Source organism: Phocoena phocoena, chromosome 9, assembly GCF_963924675.1.
Source record: "Phocoena phocoena chromosome 9, mPhoPho1.1, whole genome shotgun sequence".
Classification (NCBI taxonomy): Eukaryota; Metazoa; Chordata; class Mammalia; order Artiodactyla; family Phocoenidae; genus Phocoena; species Phocoena phocoena.
The window spans coordinates 100,658,466-100,676,298 of NC_089227.1; the positions used below are offsets into that span (position 1 = coordinate 100,658,466).

Genomic DNA, 17,833 nt, shown 5'->3' on the forward strand with positions numbered 1-17,833 from the left:
GTGGAAGCTCGGAGTCCTAACCACTGGACCGCCAGGAATTCCCTTGCATCTGGTTTTGATGCTAGAAGCCCCTTCGCATTTATATGCTTATATGTGTCAACTACCCCCAGAGGATGTAGCCCTGAACTTCTATAATGTACATCTTAGTTGGAATACCTTTGCCAGAACCTTCCCTGAGAGTTGGTTTGGGTCTGAGGGTGGCAGGAAAAGGGCACTGCAGCTCTTGGACCAGGAGCCCATGGAGGAAGAGGACAGAAAAAGAAGTTCCAGGGTCCTCGGAATAACCCACCCCTTTCCCACGTGACGCAGGCCAGCCCTTGTCTTGCAGGTGAGGATGGCGTCCATCCTTCATCCAGACCCACGGGCACATCCAGACTCGTTCTCAGCCCAGAGCCGGTGCTCTTCCCAGGCAGGGAGACCATCCAGGGTCCTCGTGCTGCTGAGGTTCTGCCCGGCACTGGGGAGGAAGAGCATGGAGGTAAGCGTGTGAAGAGCCAGACACACACGCTTTTCTCAAAGACAGAAGGTGACGGGAGCACGTCACAAGGGGCCACCTACTGGGCAGAAACTTAAAATAAGTTACATCTGAGAGCTCTGGCAGGTCGCTCAAGGCAAGAATAATCAGGCAAGGCTTTCTGGAGAACGCAGGGCGAGAGGAGGTCTCAAAGGAGGTGGGAGACGGTCGTAACTGCTCGCCAGCTCTATTCCAGTGGCCCCGGCTGGTCCCCTACTTCTGTGTCCAGCATCTCTCTCTGTACAGTAGCCAGACTGATCCCTCCCAAGAGCAAGTGATTCCCTCACCAGCACCTTCCGACGGTTCCCTGGATCATTCAGTGAGACCCTGGGATCCCGTAAGCCCCACCCGAGCCCTGTGACCACCCCTCCCTCTCTCTCCCTCCCCACTTGGCTCTAGCCATGCTAGCTGCTCCCTGAAGGCCTGGAGGCTGCCCCTGCCGCAGGACATCTGCACTGCTCTCCCCTCTGCCGGGCACGCCCTGTCCCACACCCCTGCCCGGCCACACCTGGCTCCATCCCGTGGCTGCTCAGATGCCCACGAAGCAGCTTTCCTGATGGTCCTACGTTAAAGCGCGCCCCTCCAACCCTCATCCCTTCCCCTTCGTTTTTCTTGGAGCCGCACAGCGGTTCTGTCTCTCATCGCCTCCCCTCCCCCCAGCAGAATGCAGTCCCACAAGGGCAGGGACTCAGCGGTTCGAGGCTGTGTCCCCAGTAGCCAGGATCACAGCAGGCTCCCATTAGGCACCCACTAGACGAATGTTCCCCCTTTAAATGGCTGCGTCAGGCTGGTCAGGGGTAAGGCCCGCCAGCCTGCTCCGTAGTCCAGGGCACTGAAGGTGAACATGGAGACCCAGGCAGGGACAGCGGGTCCTGCCTTGCCCCCGGGCGGGCTCAGCACGTGGGGCTATATCGCCCTCTAGCGGTCACTCGGCCGCAAAGCCAGAGAAGCCCCCGGAGTTTCGAAGGGCCTGTTTCCAGGGCCCGGGGGACGCAGAGCTGCGCGCTCACCCGCACACCTTCCTGTGGGAAATCAGATTCAAAGAAACATTAGAATAGAAGGGTGAAAGGGGGACACATATCAACTCATCTTGTCTTGAATGTGGCAGAGATTTAACGCGGACATCCTGCCTCTGCTCTGTGGTTCCCGGTGGACCAGCTGCCCCAGGACTTCGCACAGAGTGGGGACGGCCACCCCTTCAGATCCTCAAGTCGTCGAAGGCTAGGTGGCAGCTTTTCGAAAGTAAGCAAACAAACAAAAAAGAAACCAAGTGGAAGGAGCCGTACAGAGAAAACACAGAAAAAGTGAATTTACAGGAGGCAGGACTCAGACCTAAGACCTCGCCAAAAGGTGGCCTGATAACCTTGTTTGCTTATTTACTTGGTCGAGGGAGAACGGGACTGGCATACATAATGAGGCTTTTAGCTCATCTGCACTTTGCATTTCCTTCCCATAGACTCCTCCTCTGGCTCAGTCGTGGTCACTTAACAGAGAAGACTCCCTGGCCACTGCCCCGCCCCAGACCGCCCTGCCCCCATCTGTCCTTTTACCTGCTCTGTTTCCCCTGATAGCACGGGGGTGAGGGGATTAAAGTCTCTCTGTGCTCCAGTCCTCCCCACACCCAGCCCTGGGTCTGGAATATTCCAGATTAGTTCTTCCAGTTTTGCCTTAATCGCGCCATCCGAAGGAACTTCACCTCTGTCACCAAGGAGATGTGTAAATTAGTTAGGATGTTTTAACGGCATTATAACAGAAACAGAGACATATAACTTAAAAGAGACTAAACTACCAGGACGTTTATTACCTAAAATAACGAGCTCCGTGATGCCAGCTCCACCAAGATTACCTTCCCACCTGTCTGCCCCGCCGTCCTCTGTGTTGGCCCTGGTCACAAGATGGACAATGTGCCCCGGAAACCGTGGCCTCACACCGCAGACAGAGGAAGGAGGGGGGATCAGTCCTCCAGCGGCACCTCTTTTTGTTGAAGGGGAGGCACCTTTTCTCTGATCCCTCGCAGAGCTCCTCTTAAGTTTTGCTGGCTCACCCTGAGCCCGGTGAAGTGGAAGCCAGGCATGTCCCCAAATGGGGAAGGGGCGTTAGATCTTCTGTAACTCGTGCCCAGGGGCTGGGCCCTGGGTAAAGCCAGGTTCTGTCATGAAGAAAGAGGGGGAGTGGCTGCCGGGCAGCCGTCAGAGCCTCCTGGTGAGGGACAGACTGTGCACACAGATCCGTGTAATGAACTTGGGGAAGGAAAGCCAAGGGACGGGGTTTGGGGGCAGAAGAGAAGAAAGGAGGTCGCTGCACACGGCAGCCAAGGGCAGCACGGCCACCCGGCCACCCGTCTGCCTCTCCTGAGCTGAAGACGACCTTTGTACCCGGCAGGAGACACTCCTAAGGATGGGCCCAGAGGATGCAGGGCTCAGATACCTGACAGCACTGACACAGCGGAGCACCGCGCTCTAAAACACGCACATATGCGTAGGGACCAGCCAGGCACAGAAAGATGGTGCTGGTGGCTCCCCAGGGCCCCGCACAGGAGCCACCACTGAGAGCTAACTCAGGGAGGTCAGAGGGCAGGTCAACTCTTCTCAGGAGCGAACTCCAGGGCGTCCTCGGGAAAGGGGTGAGTCCAGCTTTCCTGAGCACCCACTGCGTTCGGGGCAGAGCAGCTCCCACGTGTCCATTCGCTACTGAGCTCTGGGACGTAGAGCAAGTCCCTCCCTGCCCGGGGACAAAGAGCTGCCTTGCGGGGAGACCGGAGGCCAATGCCGGCTCTGGGCTTGCAGAGCGGACCTGAGGGAACCTGTGGGAGCCGCAGGGAAGGCACGACACCTGGGCTCTACGGCACACAGGAGACTGAGATGCATACGAGTCCCCGAACCCTCCAGAGAGGCCGGAGGGCTGACTCGGGGGATGGCCGTTCTGGGGGGTTCAGATGGCCTCGTTGGGGCCATGAGGACAGATGGGACATGTCCCCCCGGAGCAAAACCCCAGCAGTAGAGTTGAGAACAGAAGTCATCACAGAGATGGACACCAGCTCATGCCCCTGCCCCGTCACACCTGCCCGTGCATCATCTCTGCTCCACCTATAAATGCGCCCAGGTCTCTCCTACCTTGAAGCAAACAAGGCAAGCCCTAGCTTCCATTTAGTTCTGTCCACCCGCCTCTGTCGGGATGGGCCCACTTTTGCCACAGTGAGAAATGAGCCTCGGGTCCTCAGTAGTGTGACCTCAAAAGGGACTGTGCTCATGGCACAGCCCCCCCACGCGGAAGGCAGCAGGCCCGGCCGCCTTCCCTACGAGGCCCCAGATCCGGCTGCTTACCTCTGCACCTGCACCGCCTCGGCTTTCTCTGCCTCTTGCCTCCAGCCCGCAGCTGCAGACAAAAGACCTCTGATCTGCCCGGAACCCTCTTAGGCAGAAGCCCTGAACTCTCACTCCCTTTGGTGGAAACTTCATCCCGTGGTCCCAGCGCGGCCTCAGGGAGGGGCTGGGAGAGGCAGGGAGCCCAGGCTGCGGATGAGCTCGGAGGTCCCGCCACACGCTTCTTGCTTCCTTCCCTTCTGCCCAAACGCTGTGAAAGAAGGCCAGTCTCTCTGACTCCCGGCCTCCCACTCAGGCCTCAGCCCCTAATACGGCTTCTTTCCCTTCCCGGCTACCCGACCTGCTCTCTCGAAAATCACAAATGATTTCGAGGTCAAATGTCGAGGAACTGGCAGCAGCTGGCCTCACAGCCGGCCTTCTCTCCCCATCTGGGAAGAGTGGGGGGCATCTGAGCCACACGGCACCCTCCCTCACCGACCGTACTCTTGCGATGGACGACAGATCACAGGCCAAGCTTGCTCCGTGGATCTCAGCCTCCCATCTGTTAAACAGCGTCACTTTCCCATGGAAGGTCCCTGTACCGGTTTCCTGCTGCCCGTACCAGGGCCCCACAAACCAGGTACATCAGAAATGGGTTCCCTCACGGTCCGAAATCGAGGTGTCAGCAGGGCCGTGCCCCTTCCTCGCCTCTTCCTGCTTCTGGTGGTTGCTGGCAACCCTGGGGTCGTAGACCCATCACTCCGGTCTCTACCTCTGTCATCACGTGGTGCTCTCCCTGCGCGCCTCTGTGTTCCCATCACCATCTTCTCCTAAAGCACCAGTCATAATGGGTTAGGCGCCCACCCTACTCTGGTGTGACTTTATCTTAACTAATTACACCATCGATGAGTTCATTTCCAGATAAGGTCACAATCAGAGATGCTGGCGGGTAGGACTTCAACATATCTTCGTTGAGGGGACACAATTAAACCCATAACAGTTATTAGAAGGATTAAATGAAACTTGTGTGTCTTTAAAATCCACCTAACGTTGTCTGAAATCAGTGCTTTGTCTTGCTTAGTTCCCCCAACAAGCCCTGGCCTGATAACTTGCCTTGAATTCCTCCTACATGACCCCTGCATTCCTGACCCGCTAACTTGAAGCTGACCACGACCTTGTGGGCTGGGGTCAGGTGCCTTCCTAACATTGGAGGACGATTCTTTCCATGATGGTCTGAGTGTCCGATGTGTGCAGAGCCCACGGGCAGCCCATGCACCTGCAGAAACTGTACCGAGCGGGAATTTCACACTCAACTTCATCTCCTTCTGTGACGCCACGTGAGTAGCAGTACGACGGCAAACCCAAACGGAGCACCCAGCCTACACCGACATCTTCTGGAAAGAAGAGAGATTCTGTCATCACCTCTCACACAGGCTCAGCGGAGGGTGGGGAAGCGGCGGGCTGAACCCCGGAAGGCTTTGTTCTCGAATATCACTCATGCAAACAACAGCATGTGTCAAAATCCATCTCCTTTTTCTGGGGGTGGGAAGGAGCTCGCAGGAAAGCTCTCGTCAACAGCAGACCTTCTGGAGGAAGTGATGGTGGGTGGGACACTGGGAGAGGGGAGGGGGAGGGGAGAAGTGAGGCCCACACGAAACACACTTTCCAGAAAATCGTCTCCTCCTCCCAGTGTCAGGAATTTTCACCCTTTGGGTGGTTTGCATTTGATTCTCTTCTAAGCCAGGTCTCTGCGGGTTGTCTGCGGGCAGTGTCGGAGTAGCTGCAGCCCAGATGCTCGCTAACCCCCATCTGTAGCATCCCCAGGACCAGGAGCGCAGCTGGACACAGACTCTGAGATGAAACAGGCACAGGGAAAGGAAAGGGCCCAGGATTTCCCTGAGAACCTCGGGCTGACCAGAGAGCCGGTGGACTGGCTTAGAATAGCTAGCGTTTGGCCAGTGGTGCCCCAGGGCGGCCAGGCCTGTTAGAGAGATGGAAAAGCTCCCGCATTGGGTGGGTGAGAGCCACGGCCAGAGACCTCCTGCCCCTCCTGAGACGTCCAGCAAAACGGTTACCCTAAAAGGTAACCTACAGGACAAGGTGCCTCTAGTGCTAAAGCCAGGACCTCCCTCTGTCCCCAGGGGTCTGGTGATGGGCCTTATTTTGAGTATCATCAGGTTAGACAGCCACGGAGGAGAAGGGACAGACCTGCGTGGGCACTGATGCCTCCGTGTGTTCGGCAAGTCAGGGGTCAACCCTACGGAGCCACACTGGGATGGGCAGGGTGTCCTGCAGTCCTCCGTGGCCTGACTCTAATCACTGGGACACAGAGGGAGAAAAAGAGGAAGAAGGATCTAAGTTGAAAACATATTCTCTATTAAAGTGTTTCACCCTCCACACTACACTAGGAGTCGAAGCAGAAAAACCACTAACCGTCTCCAAACCTCACCGTGTGGTTGGCGAGGTCCCGTCAGAAGGACACTGCTTCGTACCGAGGGCAGAGGGAGGTGAGTTAGCTGCTGCGGCCCACACGGTGAGCTGAGCTGAAGGTGGAGCCCCGGTCGGCCTCGGGCACCGTGGTTAAGTCCGTGCCACACCTCCGCCCAGACTCACGGTTGTGCATTTCTACCAACGCGGCTTCATCCTCAACTTCTGACCCCAAACATTACTGGCCCAAAGAGATCTCTTTACAGAGAGAAAATCTGACTTCCAAAGACCAAACCTGCCCGTCACCAAGAATATTAGAGAATAGATATGGCTGTGAAGGCAATTCTCGAAGAAGACTTTCACAAATAGGAGATATGATTGTTCCTCACCGCGGAAGGAAGAATAAATGGTCCAGCGTTTGCACAGAGATGAGCTTCCTCCCGTCTTGCCATGCCCGAGGGGCCCAGATGAGGGGGGTCAGGCCTGGTCGTCTTTCGCATCAGCCACACCCCAGCCCCGCTGCTCGAGTCACCACCTGACCACCCTGTCACGCTTCCAGCGCTCTTCCCGGAAGGAAGCAGCCCCCTCGGAGCCTGAGTCACCAGGGCTAGAAAATCGTTCTTTGGGACTAAAGCCAAAACAAGGTCTTTGCTTCTGAGGGAAACGTAAGCGCTCCCGAGAGAAACATCTCCCTTTGAACAAGATGTGTACTTCTCTGTCCTCCCGAAAGTCTGAACAACAGCCTGGGAGAGAAAACCCTGACCCCCCACCCCACCCCCGGAAGAAGACAGAATTCTACAAATGTCCGGGAAGCTGAAATCTGGGATAAAATGACTAACCTTGAAGTGTTCGTCGGGTGAGGGAACTGACGTGTTCTCAACTCCCTGTCGAGCAAGGCTGTACACAGACCCTGTGAACCTTGCCCAGTTCCAGAAGCATATTCAGGGAAGTCCAAGTTATGTTCTTGAAATTCACAGGCTGCCTCATTCCACAGAGGAATTAAGGTACTTTACAAGGAGATACAGGACACACCTGGATACTCTAGGTTAACAGCAGGCAGAACTGACGCCCTGACAGGCCGCCCCTCCGCCGTGGGGCACGTGACCTGCGGAGGAGGGTCTCACGTGTACAGACCACCTGAAACCATCCACCTGGCTGGGCCCACACCCGTGGCCACCCCGTGGCTCCCCTGGCTGTGGCTGGAGGATGATCTGAGCGCTCCCAGGCATTCCTGTGCTGAATTTATTCCAGGAGACAGCAGGCCCCGCGCCAGCAGAGGCCGGGAGGAAGGTCCCGGGGACCCTGAGCTCAGGGGAGGCCCTCCCGCCCGTGTCCGTGGCTGCTAGAAGGCACTGGGAAAGCACGGACTCCCTGGAAGCACCAAGCAGGACAAGTGCTTGTTTGTCCAGGTACAGGGCTTGTAGGGGCCTGGGCGGGAGGATGGAAGGGGGAATCAGACAGGCCTGTCGAGAGCCACATGGGGTCTGATGCTAACCTTCTCGGGGGGGAAAGGATGAGGCCTGGTGGTGGGCGGATGTCCATGAAAAGTAGGAGCAGCTTGAGGGCTGCACGCAGCAGGAACCGGGCATGAGGTGCGGGCGCCCTCTCGTGTGAAGGTCGGCGGGAAACCTCTGCTGGAGGAGCCCCCGACTTTGGCTGGGGAAGGAGCTTTCGTTCCTTTGGTTTTTTTCTGAGCTTTGCTGCATTTATCTGGCCTGCAAGCATGCGCAATGCCTTGTATTCGGAGCTGGAGGAAGCCTCGCACAGTAGGGCACTGTAGGTAAAAGCGGCCACCACGTGAGTTCAAATCCTGCTTCTGCCACTTAGCAGTGCGGCCTCTGCTCAGGGACTTAGCCCCTCTGGGCCTCAGTTTCTGCTTTGATGAAAATGGTCAAAATCTGACGTCATGGAGTTTTTATGCAGATTTAAATAACGAGCGATGTTAACACATCAGGGAAACTTGTGTTTTAAGTGCAGACTCCTGGAACTCCAGTACGGAGCCCGCCAGTCTGGGCGGCAGGCGCAGCCGCTGGAGGTAACAGGGGGCCTTTTCTTAGTGCTTCCAAGACTTGCGCACACAAATGACTTCCCACTCCACCCGCTCGGCAGGTGGGTCTTAACACAGTACGCACGGGAAACGGAATAAACTATTAAGCCGGGACGTGAGGGGCCAGGGAACGTTTGTGGTTACAGGAGGGAAACGAGGTTAAGGACATCTTTTAAGGAAAAGTTAGGAAAGAAATAGTATGGTGAGAAATAAAGGGCCAAGTATGGGTATTTTCAATCACCCCTGGAGCCTCTCTTCTGTCACCATTTCCCTACATCTGGCTCTGATAGAGAGCAGGCAAATACGGGTTATGCAAACAGAGACAGGGTATCACTGAGCTGGGAGGGATTTGCGCGCCCAGAGAACTGACAAGGATCCTCCTTTCAAACCCTGGAGGACCGGCAGGGGTGGGACTGGGGAGGTGGTGGGATGGTGGTGTTTGCTGGTAGCTACGCTTTTGCATGAATCCAAGGAGAGCCTCTGGGCCTGCGGTCTCTCAACAGAGCAGCTCATCCGGAGAGGCCGTGCTTCCCCGTGGGTGTGTCCCAGCACCCGGAGTAGAAGTCTCCCTGGAGAAGGTGCCCCCCTCGCCCACGTGGACCTGCATGGTCACCTGTCTCCTGGAGTCGGCGGCTGCCAGGCTGCAGAACGGCCTCACAGTCATCGTGCTGGGATGCTGGATGCCGCTGGACGCTGTGCGCAGGCGACGTGATTGTGGCCCGCCTGGCCGCCTCCCGGTTCTGTCTGCAAGGGATAGCCCTCCAGAACCAACCAATTTGGAAAATTGGTTCCAAATTTTATTTCAGAATCTGCTGGAGCTTCATCAACACTCTCACTTTCTGGCCGACCAGCTGGCTTGCTGTCTTCTACCGTGTGAAGATAGCATCCTTCTCTCACCCCATCTTCTTCTGGCTTAAGTGCAGGGTTTCTCGGTCAGTCCCCGGGCTGCTGCTGGGCTCCCTGATCCTGTCTGGTCTGACATCATTGTCAGCCACCGAGAAGTCAATTCTTGTGCAGACGGTTGCCACCCAGAGTTCCCATGGAAACGACACCCTGGCTGGTAGAATACAGACCGTCTCTTCGCGCTTTTTTTCTACCTCACGCAATTACCATGCGGTCAGTTCCATTCCTCCTGCTCCTGGCGTCCAGCCTCTCGCTCGTGTTCTCGCTGCGCCGGCACTTGGGGCAGATGAGGGACCACAGACCCGGCCCGAGTGATCCCAGCACCTGGGCTCACACCGTGGCCCGGAAGTCACTTGCCTTCTTTTTCATCATATTTCCTGTGCCTGAAAATTGTCCTTGTGAACATCCCAACCTTCCAGAAGCACCGGCACTGGGCCTGGGAAGCGGTGACCTACGCCGGCATCTGTCTGCACTCCAGCATCTTGGTGCACAGCAGCCCCAAGCCGAGAAAGGCCCCGAAGAAGAGGCTTTGGCAAGCCCTGGGCAAGGAGCGGTTTGTCTTGAGTTACCGGTATCAATAACCTCTGTCACTGGACAAGCCCACGGGTGGCAAGAATGCACAAGGTTTGGGGCTCTGTCCTCTCTCTTCATTTCCTGCTTTTTTGCCTACCCTTCGTATGCCCCCATTAATTCTTTTTCCATCCCTCTCTGTTTCTGCCAACCGTTCCAGCGGTCCTGGTCTCTGGTCTGCGTCCCAAGCCACCTTGGACTAGGATGGTGGCCGCATTTCCTCACAGGCCTTTCTCACTGTCTACACAAGCAGCCCTAATAATATTCTCCCAGCTTCATTTTGGTCCGTTCTCCCTTTACAGAGACCTATAATGGTTGTCAGCCGTCTCTGTGGTCAACCTAAAGTTTTGTTTCTTTTTAAATGATGACGTAGGTTGTCCTCATACCCTCCCCCCACCATCAACTGGCCTCCTCGTCCCTGCTGTGCTCTCAGAGCCCAGTCTCTCTACTTCAGCCCAGGAAAGCTTCTTTCTGTCTCCCCGCATGCTCTTCCCTGCAGCCTGTGGTCTTTTGGCCCATCTGGAACTTCCTTCTGTCCTCTCTCTGCTGTTCTTTGCCGTTCCCCTCTTTTGCGCCCTGCTTAAGACCAGTTCCACCCGTGGAGCCTTTTCAGTTGGGTCCCATGAGAGTCTGAGGGCGTATATGGGTTTTGTGCCATTACAGGTCCTGTCCTCGATTCTGTGTGTTTGCTGTATGTTGCGTTAAAAGGAATTGTCCGATGTGGAAATGCTTTTAGGTATTGGCCAACAGAAGACGGAGAAAGCAAAAAAAGTAAATTTGCTACAGTTCTTAGTTTTGAGAATCTTGCTTTTCCTGTCCGCTCGCCCAGGAAGTGGACCCTGCATGCGGACACCTAGGAGATTGGTCTCCAAATTAACCTGGGATGCAGATTAGTTAGCAACCCAGAGTGTGTGCAAAATGGTCCACAGGATGTGGAAAGAAAAGTGTGGCAACTTTAATTTCTCTTTATTTTGATCTCTTCCTTTAAATTAATTTTTTGGTGTGTTTTATGATGTACATAATGTATTCGTAGAGTATTACAAGCACGTAAGTAAAATAAAGGAATATGCATATGGCAGAGAAAAACAATGCTCACGTCCGATGCACTTCGAACGTGCATAGCAGACACTGATTATTGTCAATGATTAGGGAGCAAAGCTTAGTAACGTGAACTTCAGTCCTTCTTGAGGTCCTGCCTTGCTGACCACGCAAGATTGTTTTTGCTTTTAAAAAGACTTTCATCTTATTATTTGCAGTTCAAGAACATACTGACGTGCACTTCCCTTTCCTCATCTACAAAGGCAAAGTCATCCTCAATCAAGTTGTAAAAAATCTTTTGGAGATAAGATTTGCTGTTTTCTGGAAGCTTCTACTGCCACATGGTCACGTAAGACTTCTTGGGAACTAGACAAGGCGTAAACATGTTCTACTTTGTGGGTCACGTGGTCTCGGATAGCTCAACAGCTCAAGTCTGCTGCTACGTGTGAAAACAGCCTCAGGGGAAAGAAACAAGGGCGTGACTGTGTCTCAGTGATTCATGTACACAAATTAATAAAGGATTCAGGCTGGATTTTGTCCCAGGCTGGAGTATGCCGACCACTGTATTAGACGAGGAGGCTGTATAGAAGGTTATTGCTTCGATTGGAGTGGCTGACCCTGATCCCCTAAGGGAATTAGGTTTGCTTCTAACAGCGGGCCTGGGAGGAGTGTGACGAAAACCCCAGAGTCCCCAAGACATGTCTTGAATCAACACGCCACTGGGCCCGGAGACCAGAGGAAGGCTACAGCCACTCCATACAAGCAGCCCCTCCAAGAGGTAGGGTCCTTCTAGAACAAAGGGCTGGTTTTCCTCCCTGGGCAAAGAACACCAGCCAGCCTGGGTACGTGGTGGTCCTGGGACCAGACACAGCATTTGGAACTGTAGCCTCCATCCGTATTACCTCTCTTGTTCTTGAAGTGTCTGAAGACTGAATTATCTCCTTTTCCTTTATTTCCCTTTGAAAATGACTGTGCTCAGAATTTCTGTCTTCCCTCCTTCTTTCCCCTAATACTGGAAGGCAGTGTTTACCAAGCTTGAGTGTCACCCGGGGGGTTGGCTGCACCTTTAGATCCTATGTCATCGTGTAGGCTGAAAGTCACCGGATAGAAGGACACGGTGCAGACAGCACTGGAGGAGAAATGGGAATTTCACTACTTTAAGATGGGGGACTCCGTCCGTCACGCTGACATCCTTAGTGGTGACGCCTGGACATGACGCTGGGGAAGCAGCAAGGACTCTTACCACTGTGTGTAGGGTGACTGGACCGAGTTCAATGAGGGAATCTTCGTAAAAGTGGGAGGCTGTGTGTGCACACATGCTGGGCGGTGGACGAGGAGGGTGGTACGGGGGCCTGCAGAGCTGCCAACTGCGCCTCTTGTCCAGGAACTTCTGCTCACTTCCTGGGTGGCTTCTTGGTTACTTTGCTTTTGCTGCATGATCCTGCCTCCCAGCCCCCCAGTAACCGACTGGTTCAGAGATCCCAACTGGGCTAATCAGAGAGCCTATAATGAGGAAGCTGGAATGGTAAATGGAGAGACACGAAGACTAGGAAATCTCTGGATCTCCATGAACTCTTGCTGCCGAGCCCCCCAGAACCAGCCTGGTTCCTTCCCTTCCTGAGTCCTGAGCGTTCAGCTCTTCTTTGAATCCTGTAAATACACCCAAATCCTTCCAATAAATTGTCTTCCTTGTTTTAAAAAAAAGAGGGGGGGGAAGTAAAAGGATGGGGACCAAAAATGGATTCAGAAACCAGGCTAGAAATGTATCCCTTAATGCCCCTCATACACATTTGGTTCTAAGATTTCCAGCAGGCTATGCAGACAGGGAAAATTGGGTCGTTACGTGATCAGTGTCTATCATAGACTAAAACAATCGAGTTGCTCAGAAGTACAGCTATTCTTGGTACCGAGACAGGAGATTTCTCCCAGGGGGCTCGTGTGACAAGTGGCATCTTCACGACATCCTTCCAACGGACACAGTGGGTTTCATAGGCAGCTGCTTACCCGGACCCTCCATACAGGTCGCTGCCGTTACTCTCAAGCTCAATCTTGTGAAATCAGTTCTGGGGCAGCGGGAGCAATGTAGTCTGGGCACGTTGACCCGGGCGTAGATTCAGGCAGGAAAAGCAGATAGATTGTATACCCTCCGCGCAAGCCTCACAGCAAGCCCAGTGAAAACATCAGGTGGCTAGGACCTGAGGGGAGAACCCCGTGGAGTAGAGCACACACGCCGCCTGGACACAGACTCAGACCTTCCTGCTTCATCATCGGGCTGGGCAGGGTTGGTTTCCCACGTCCTCGGGGAAGGTCAAGGACCTGGGCTCGGTGATTCAAGGGCAACACAACAGCACGGGCTACCGTCCTGGATCCAGGCCCACCCTGGTCTGAACACCCGCTCCCAGACAGCTTCTCTGAAGAAGCCGAGCCCCCGCCCTGACCTAATCAACGCATGTCTTTACAAGAAGCCCCAGTCACTCCGCGGTCTTCTTGAGCCCCGCCTACGGCTACCCAGCCAGACAGCAGAGAAGCCTTAACAGGCTACACTTGCGGCACAGCACCTAACAAGACACACCTTCGCAGCTGGGTGCTTTCTAGCACACTGAATGGGCTTTAAAAACACTGACCGGAAAAGGGCAGCACGGACTCCTGCTTCCCGGGAAGCTGAACATCTGGTCCATCTTCAGGACCCAGCATCCCACCTGCTGGCTCCCCCAGACCTCCCAGACTGCCCCTTTCTGCCTTCAGGAATGACCCTGGTCCTGGGACTTCCCTGCTGGTCCAGTGGTTAAGACTCTGCGCTTCCACTGTAGGGGGCATGGGTTCCATCCCTGGTCAGGGAACTAAGATCCCACATGCCATGCAGCACAGCCAAAAAAACACCAAGAGACGACCCTGGTCTTAACAGAATGACCACCCTACACCCACAAGTCCTGCACCTCCCCAGCCAGGGACATGGATTGCAGATCTTGGCTTTTCAATGTAACCTGTGTCCCCCCCCCACCCTGCCAAATTCATGTCCTTCCAGGAACCACAGAAAGCGAACTTATTTGGAAATAGGGTCATTGCAGATGTAATTAGTTAGGAGGAGGTCATCCTGAAGTAGCGTGGCCCTCAATCCAAAATGACCGTTGTCCTTAGAAGAAGAGGAGACGCAGAAGCACAAAGACACAGACACAGACACACGGCGGGAGAGGGCCATGTGACAGTGACGGTGGACGCAGAGACTGGCGTGCTGCTTCCACAAGCCAAGGAGCACCCAGGACCACCAGCAACACTAGGAGCTAAGAGAAAGGCCTGGAACAGATTCTCCCCTAGACTCTTCGGAGGGACCATGGCCCTGCTGACGTCTTGATTTTGGTTTCTGACCTCTGGAACCGAGAGAATAAATTTCTGTTGTTTAAGCCACCCAGTTTGGGGTGCTTTGTAATGGCTGCCCCAGGAAATTCATATAACCTAGATCTGTTGTAAGCAACCCAGGCACAATGCCACCTGTGGGGAAACAGGACACCTGGCGAAGGTCTGGTCTGACATCCCCTCCCCTCTAAGAGGTGGTGCGTGATGGCATATTTGAGAATTTCAGGGTCCCTGTCCAGGGAACTGGGGATGCTCTCTAGGGTGTTGGGATGTCAGTGCTAGGACACACCTCCCTATCTGGCTTCATATCTAAGTTCCTAACTGCACGTCACCCGTACTGTCTGTGTGAGGACCACCTTGTCCTGTGACATTTGTACACTTACACATGAGTTCAGGCATCATGGGGATGCCTTTAGGGGTGCTAGGAACGATACCCCAAACCACCGAAAAAAATTAAAGAAGAAAGCTCCCCACCCTTTCCTTACAAGTCACCCTTTTCCTTACAAGTCACGGAGACTGAAACTGGACTTGGGCTGGCCTTGCAGATAGAGTAATAGCTCCAGCCTACAGGTCCTCTTGCAAATACAACCCGGAGAGAAAGGAGGCGCGATGCCCAAGGGCAAGCTTGTTTTCCAAATCATTGCATTCTTCGATAGCAACTTCCTATGTCATCAGAAAGAGTCGTAAAGAGGAGGGAGATGCACTAAGACACGGGAAAGGTGAAAATAAACTCCATCTACTTTATGGTTTCCCTGGTATATTTCTAGATACGATCAACGGTGCTCAGTGGAGAATATTTTATCCTTAGATCACAAATACTCATGAGCCTAAAGAACTCTCTCTGAAACACACATCTGCTTCCCCTGTTTCTGTAACAAATCAACCCCACCTACCCAGAGCCTGAGACAGAGAAAGTCAGGATGTGCCAGAAACAGGTTCACTCAAATCCCCCAAATGCCAACCAAGCCGTAAGCACTGGGGGCCGCACAGGGCAGATCAAAGAAAGGGCTGGGCCGTCTGGCCCCAGGCGTGGGCCGCTGCTGATTTCCAGAGAAGGCTGGAGGCTAGCGTTCCACGTGGCTGTCCTCACAGCCATACTGTGAGTATCGGGGTACTTACATTAACCCCACAAGCCACGCCATACTGGGTGGATTAGCGCAGGAATAAAGCGACAGGTGGAAACACGCTGCGCTGGAGGTAAACTTGTTCCTGGGGGACAGACCAGACGCACATACTCAGCACCGTCAGTGACAGCCACCCGGCCAGCTTTGGTGTCCCTGCAGGTGGCACCGCGGCCAAGCAGCCGTGAGCAGCCCCCTGGCAGCCCTGCACCCACCTGAACAATAGCCATCAGTGCCTTACTTTTTCTGGAGCGGGAGAAGAACCGGATGCCCCCGGGCGAGGTAGACGGGTTGGAGTTGGGGGAAGATTCTTTGGACGAGGAACGGAAGATCCCGCTGAAGCTCATGCGGCGGGGGGAGCGCGGCGGGGACTCCTGGTAGGAGAACGGGAACACGGTTTTGGGGGAGCCGGGGCTGGTCTTGGGCCTCACGGGAGCAGACACGGGGCTGGAGGGCCGGTGCTGGGGGCCTCTGGAGAAGAAGCCTTTGGAGGGGCTGCCTGAGCCGAAGGGGCTGTCCACCTGCAGACAGACAAGACAGACAGACGGACGGGTGAGGTCACTCAGAGCCTGTGAGGACCTGTCCCTGTCGTGCCTGCCCTCCCACTGTCCCCCATCATCCAGCTGCTGCCATGACACCCGGCCCGAGAAACAGCCCCCCGCTCTTCCACAGACAGAGGCGGCCCAGGGGAAGGACCGGACCCCGGGACGACCCACCCACAGGCCGGGCCGCAGCATCCAGGAGCCCACTGGCCTCCACCCAGTTCTCTGGAAGGGTCTTCTGGAGGCGGGGGAGGACAGCCACGCAGCCGAGAAGGCTCGAAACACGGCACCTCCCCCCTTCGTCCTATTTGCGGCCCCGTCTCCTGGCCTTCACTCCTCAAGACCTCGTGCCTGTCCTGCTCGAAGTCTGACTACAGATCTGATCTCTCTGATCTGAAAGACAGTGGGCCCAGGGCTCCATCCTGAGGGGACCCTGGCGTGGGAAGTGATGAGGTTTTCAGCTCCAAGCAGCTTCGGCGCTGGAGTAATGGGGGTTGCGGGCAGAGGCCGGGAAGAAAGCGAACAAGGCTGCAAAGCTCTGAGGCTCACTTCGGCGATGGCTTGAAATTGTAGTGATGGTTTCAAAACTTACTGGCCTCCATATTTAAGCCAAGGCACACAACTCACAGACTCAGGGGATTTCGAACGTGTCCTGCTGGTGGGTGTAGCAGCTGGCACTCCCATCTGAGTGCCTGGGCCTGACCCGCTCGCCTCTGGGCCACCCTGGAGGTTATGTAGACTCCCTAAGCCTCCGTCTCCTCCTGCGTGAAATGAGGGGCCGTACCTGCCCCTCAGGGCCGTCTGAAGGGGCATCGGTCAGACCTGACGCACAGGAATTGGACTCTATACGTGACCTGCCGCCGTCCCGTGGGTAAGCCTGCGACACAGGAGCCCGAAGGGCCTCGGGGCCCACCCAGCTCTGCAGCAGAAAAGGAGAAAACGACGTGTCCCCTGGGCTCTGGGGCAAAAGCATGAGGCCTGGCAGGGGTCGCGCAGCACAAGGAGACCCTGGGCTCCGCACGGCAGGTGACGACCGGTGCACTGCGCACAGGGCAGAGGCAGCCTCCATGCCTCTATCCACTGGGGTGCCTGCCTGGACCCGGGACCCCTGTGAGCTCCTCCACCACTAGAGGGAGCCCCCGAGCTGGGCTTGAAGTCCCTTAAAGGAAGTGATGCCCTGTGGGGACCCTCAACCGCGCGCCCCCTTCTCCCTGAGACCCTCCACCCTGCGTTAAAGGACCAGTGTGGCCATGGCGGGGAGGGGTGCAGAGGCTGGCCCCGTGCCAGTCCCCTCGCCGAGTGGGAATCTGAGGCAGAGGCCGAGCTTCCCCAGAGCCATATAACTCAGGCTCTCCTCCTTATGGAGAAGTTCAGGGTTTTCTTTTGCTAACCATTTGGTGTGAATAGCATTTAGATTCTCTGCCTCTAGAGCATTGGGTTCAGCCACTACCAACCCGCCTATGGGACTCAAGCTTTCTGGGGCTTTTCTGCATCCTAAGAGTAGTGAACACAGAGCTTTTGGAGCAGCGGGCGGCGTGCGCCTGTGGACGTGGGGGTGGGGCGTAGGGACAGCAGGCCCAGGGGTGGAGGAAGACCCCACGGCAGGGTGGTACGTGTCAGGGTTCGGGACAAAGATACAGGAGTCTGAATCCCAGCTCAGTTTCCAGCAGTGACAAGTGACCTACGTGTCAGTGTTCTCATGTATCCAATGGGGACACTAGGCCGACTTGCAGGGTCGTCAAGATGACAGGATATACACAAGGGAAGCACCTGCCACACAGGTACACAGCAGGTACGTGTACATGACGGTACACAGCAGGTACGTCTGGGAGGTCAGCCCTCACCGTCACGAATTCGCTACAAAGAGACCCTTGGTAGACGTGGAGAGTCGGGGAGGCTGGGCTGATTTACGGAAAGACTCCACGTGGGGTGAGAACCTGACCCTCCTTTGAGGGAGAACCACAGAGCTCTTCAGCACGGGGGCGGGGGGGACACGGTCATTTAGGGCAGACGTT

The 17,833-nt window shown here is 55.4% G+C and overlaps 1 protein-coding gene across 6 annotated transcripts in view; it reads right to left on the minus strand.

Moving 5' to 3' along the window:
* Positions 1 to 17,833, minus strand: part of PRKAG2 (protein kinase AMP-activated non-catalytic subunit gamma 2) — a 279,228-nt gene that overhangs the window by 180,967 nt on the left and 80,428 nt on the right. For 4 of the 6 annotated variants that reach the window (XM_065884011.1, XM_065884010.1, XM_065884008.1 and 1 more), the window contains exon 3: positions 15,518 to 15,797. In XM_065884011.1, the coding sequence (XP_065740083.1) occupies positions 15,518 to 15,797 (280 nt within the window). Of the gene's footprint in view, positions 1 to 4,973; positions 4,980 to 15,491; positions 15,798 to 17,833 lie in introns of all 6 variants that reach the window. The other 2 variants (XM_065884009.1, XM_065884012.1) reach the window with 2 other exon arrangements.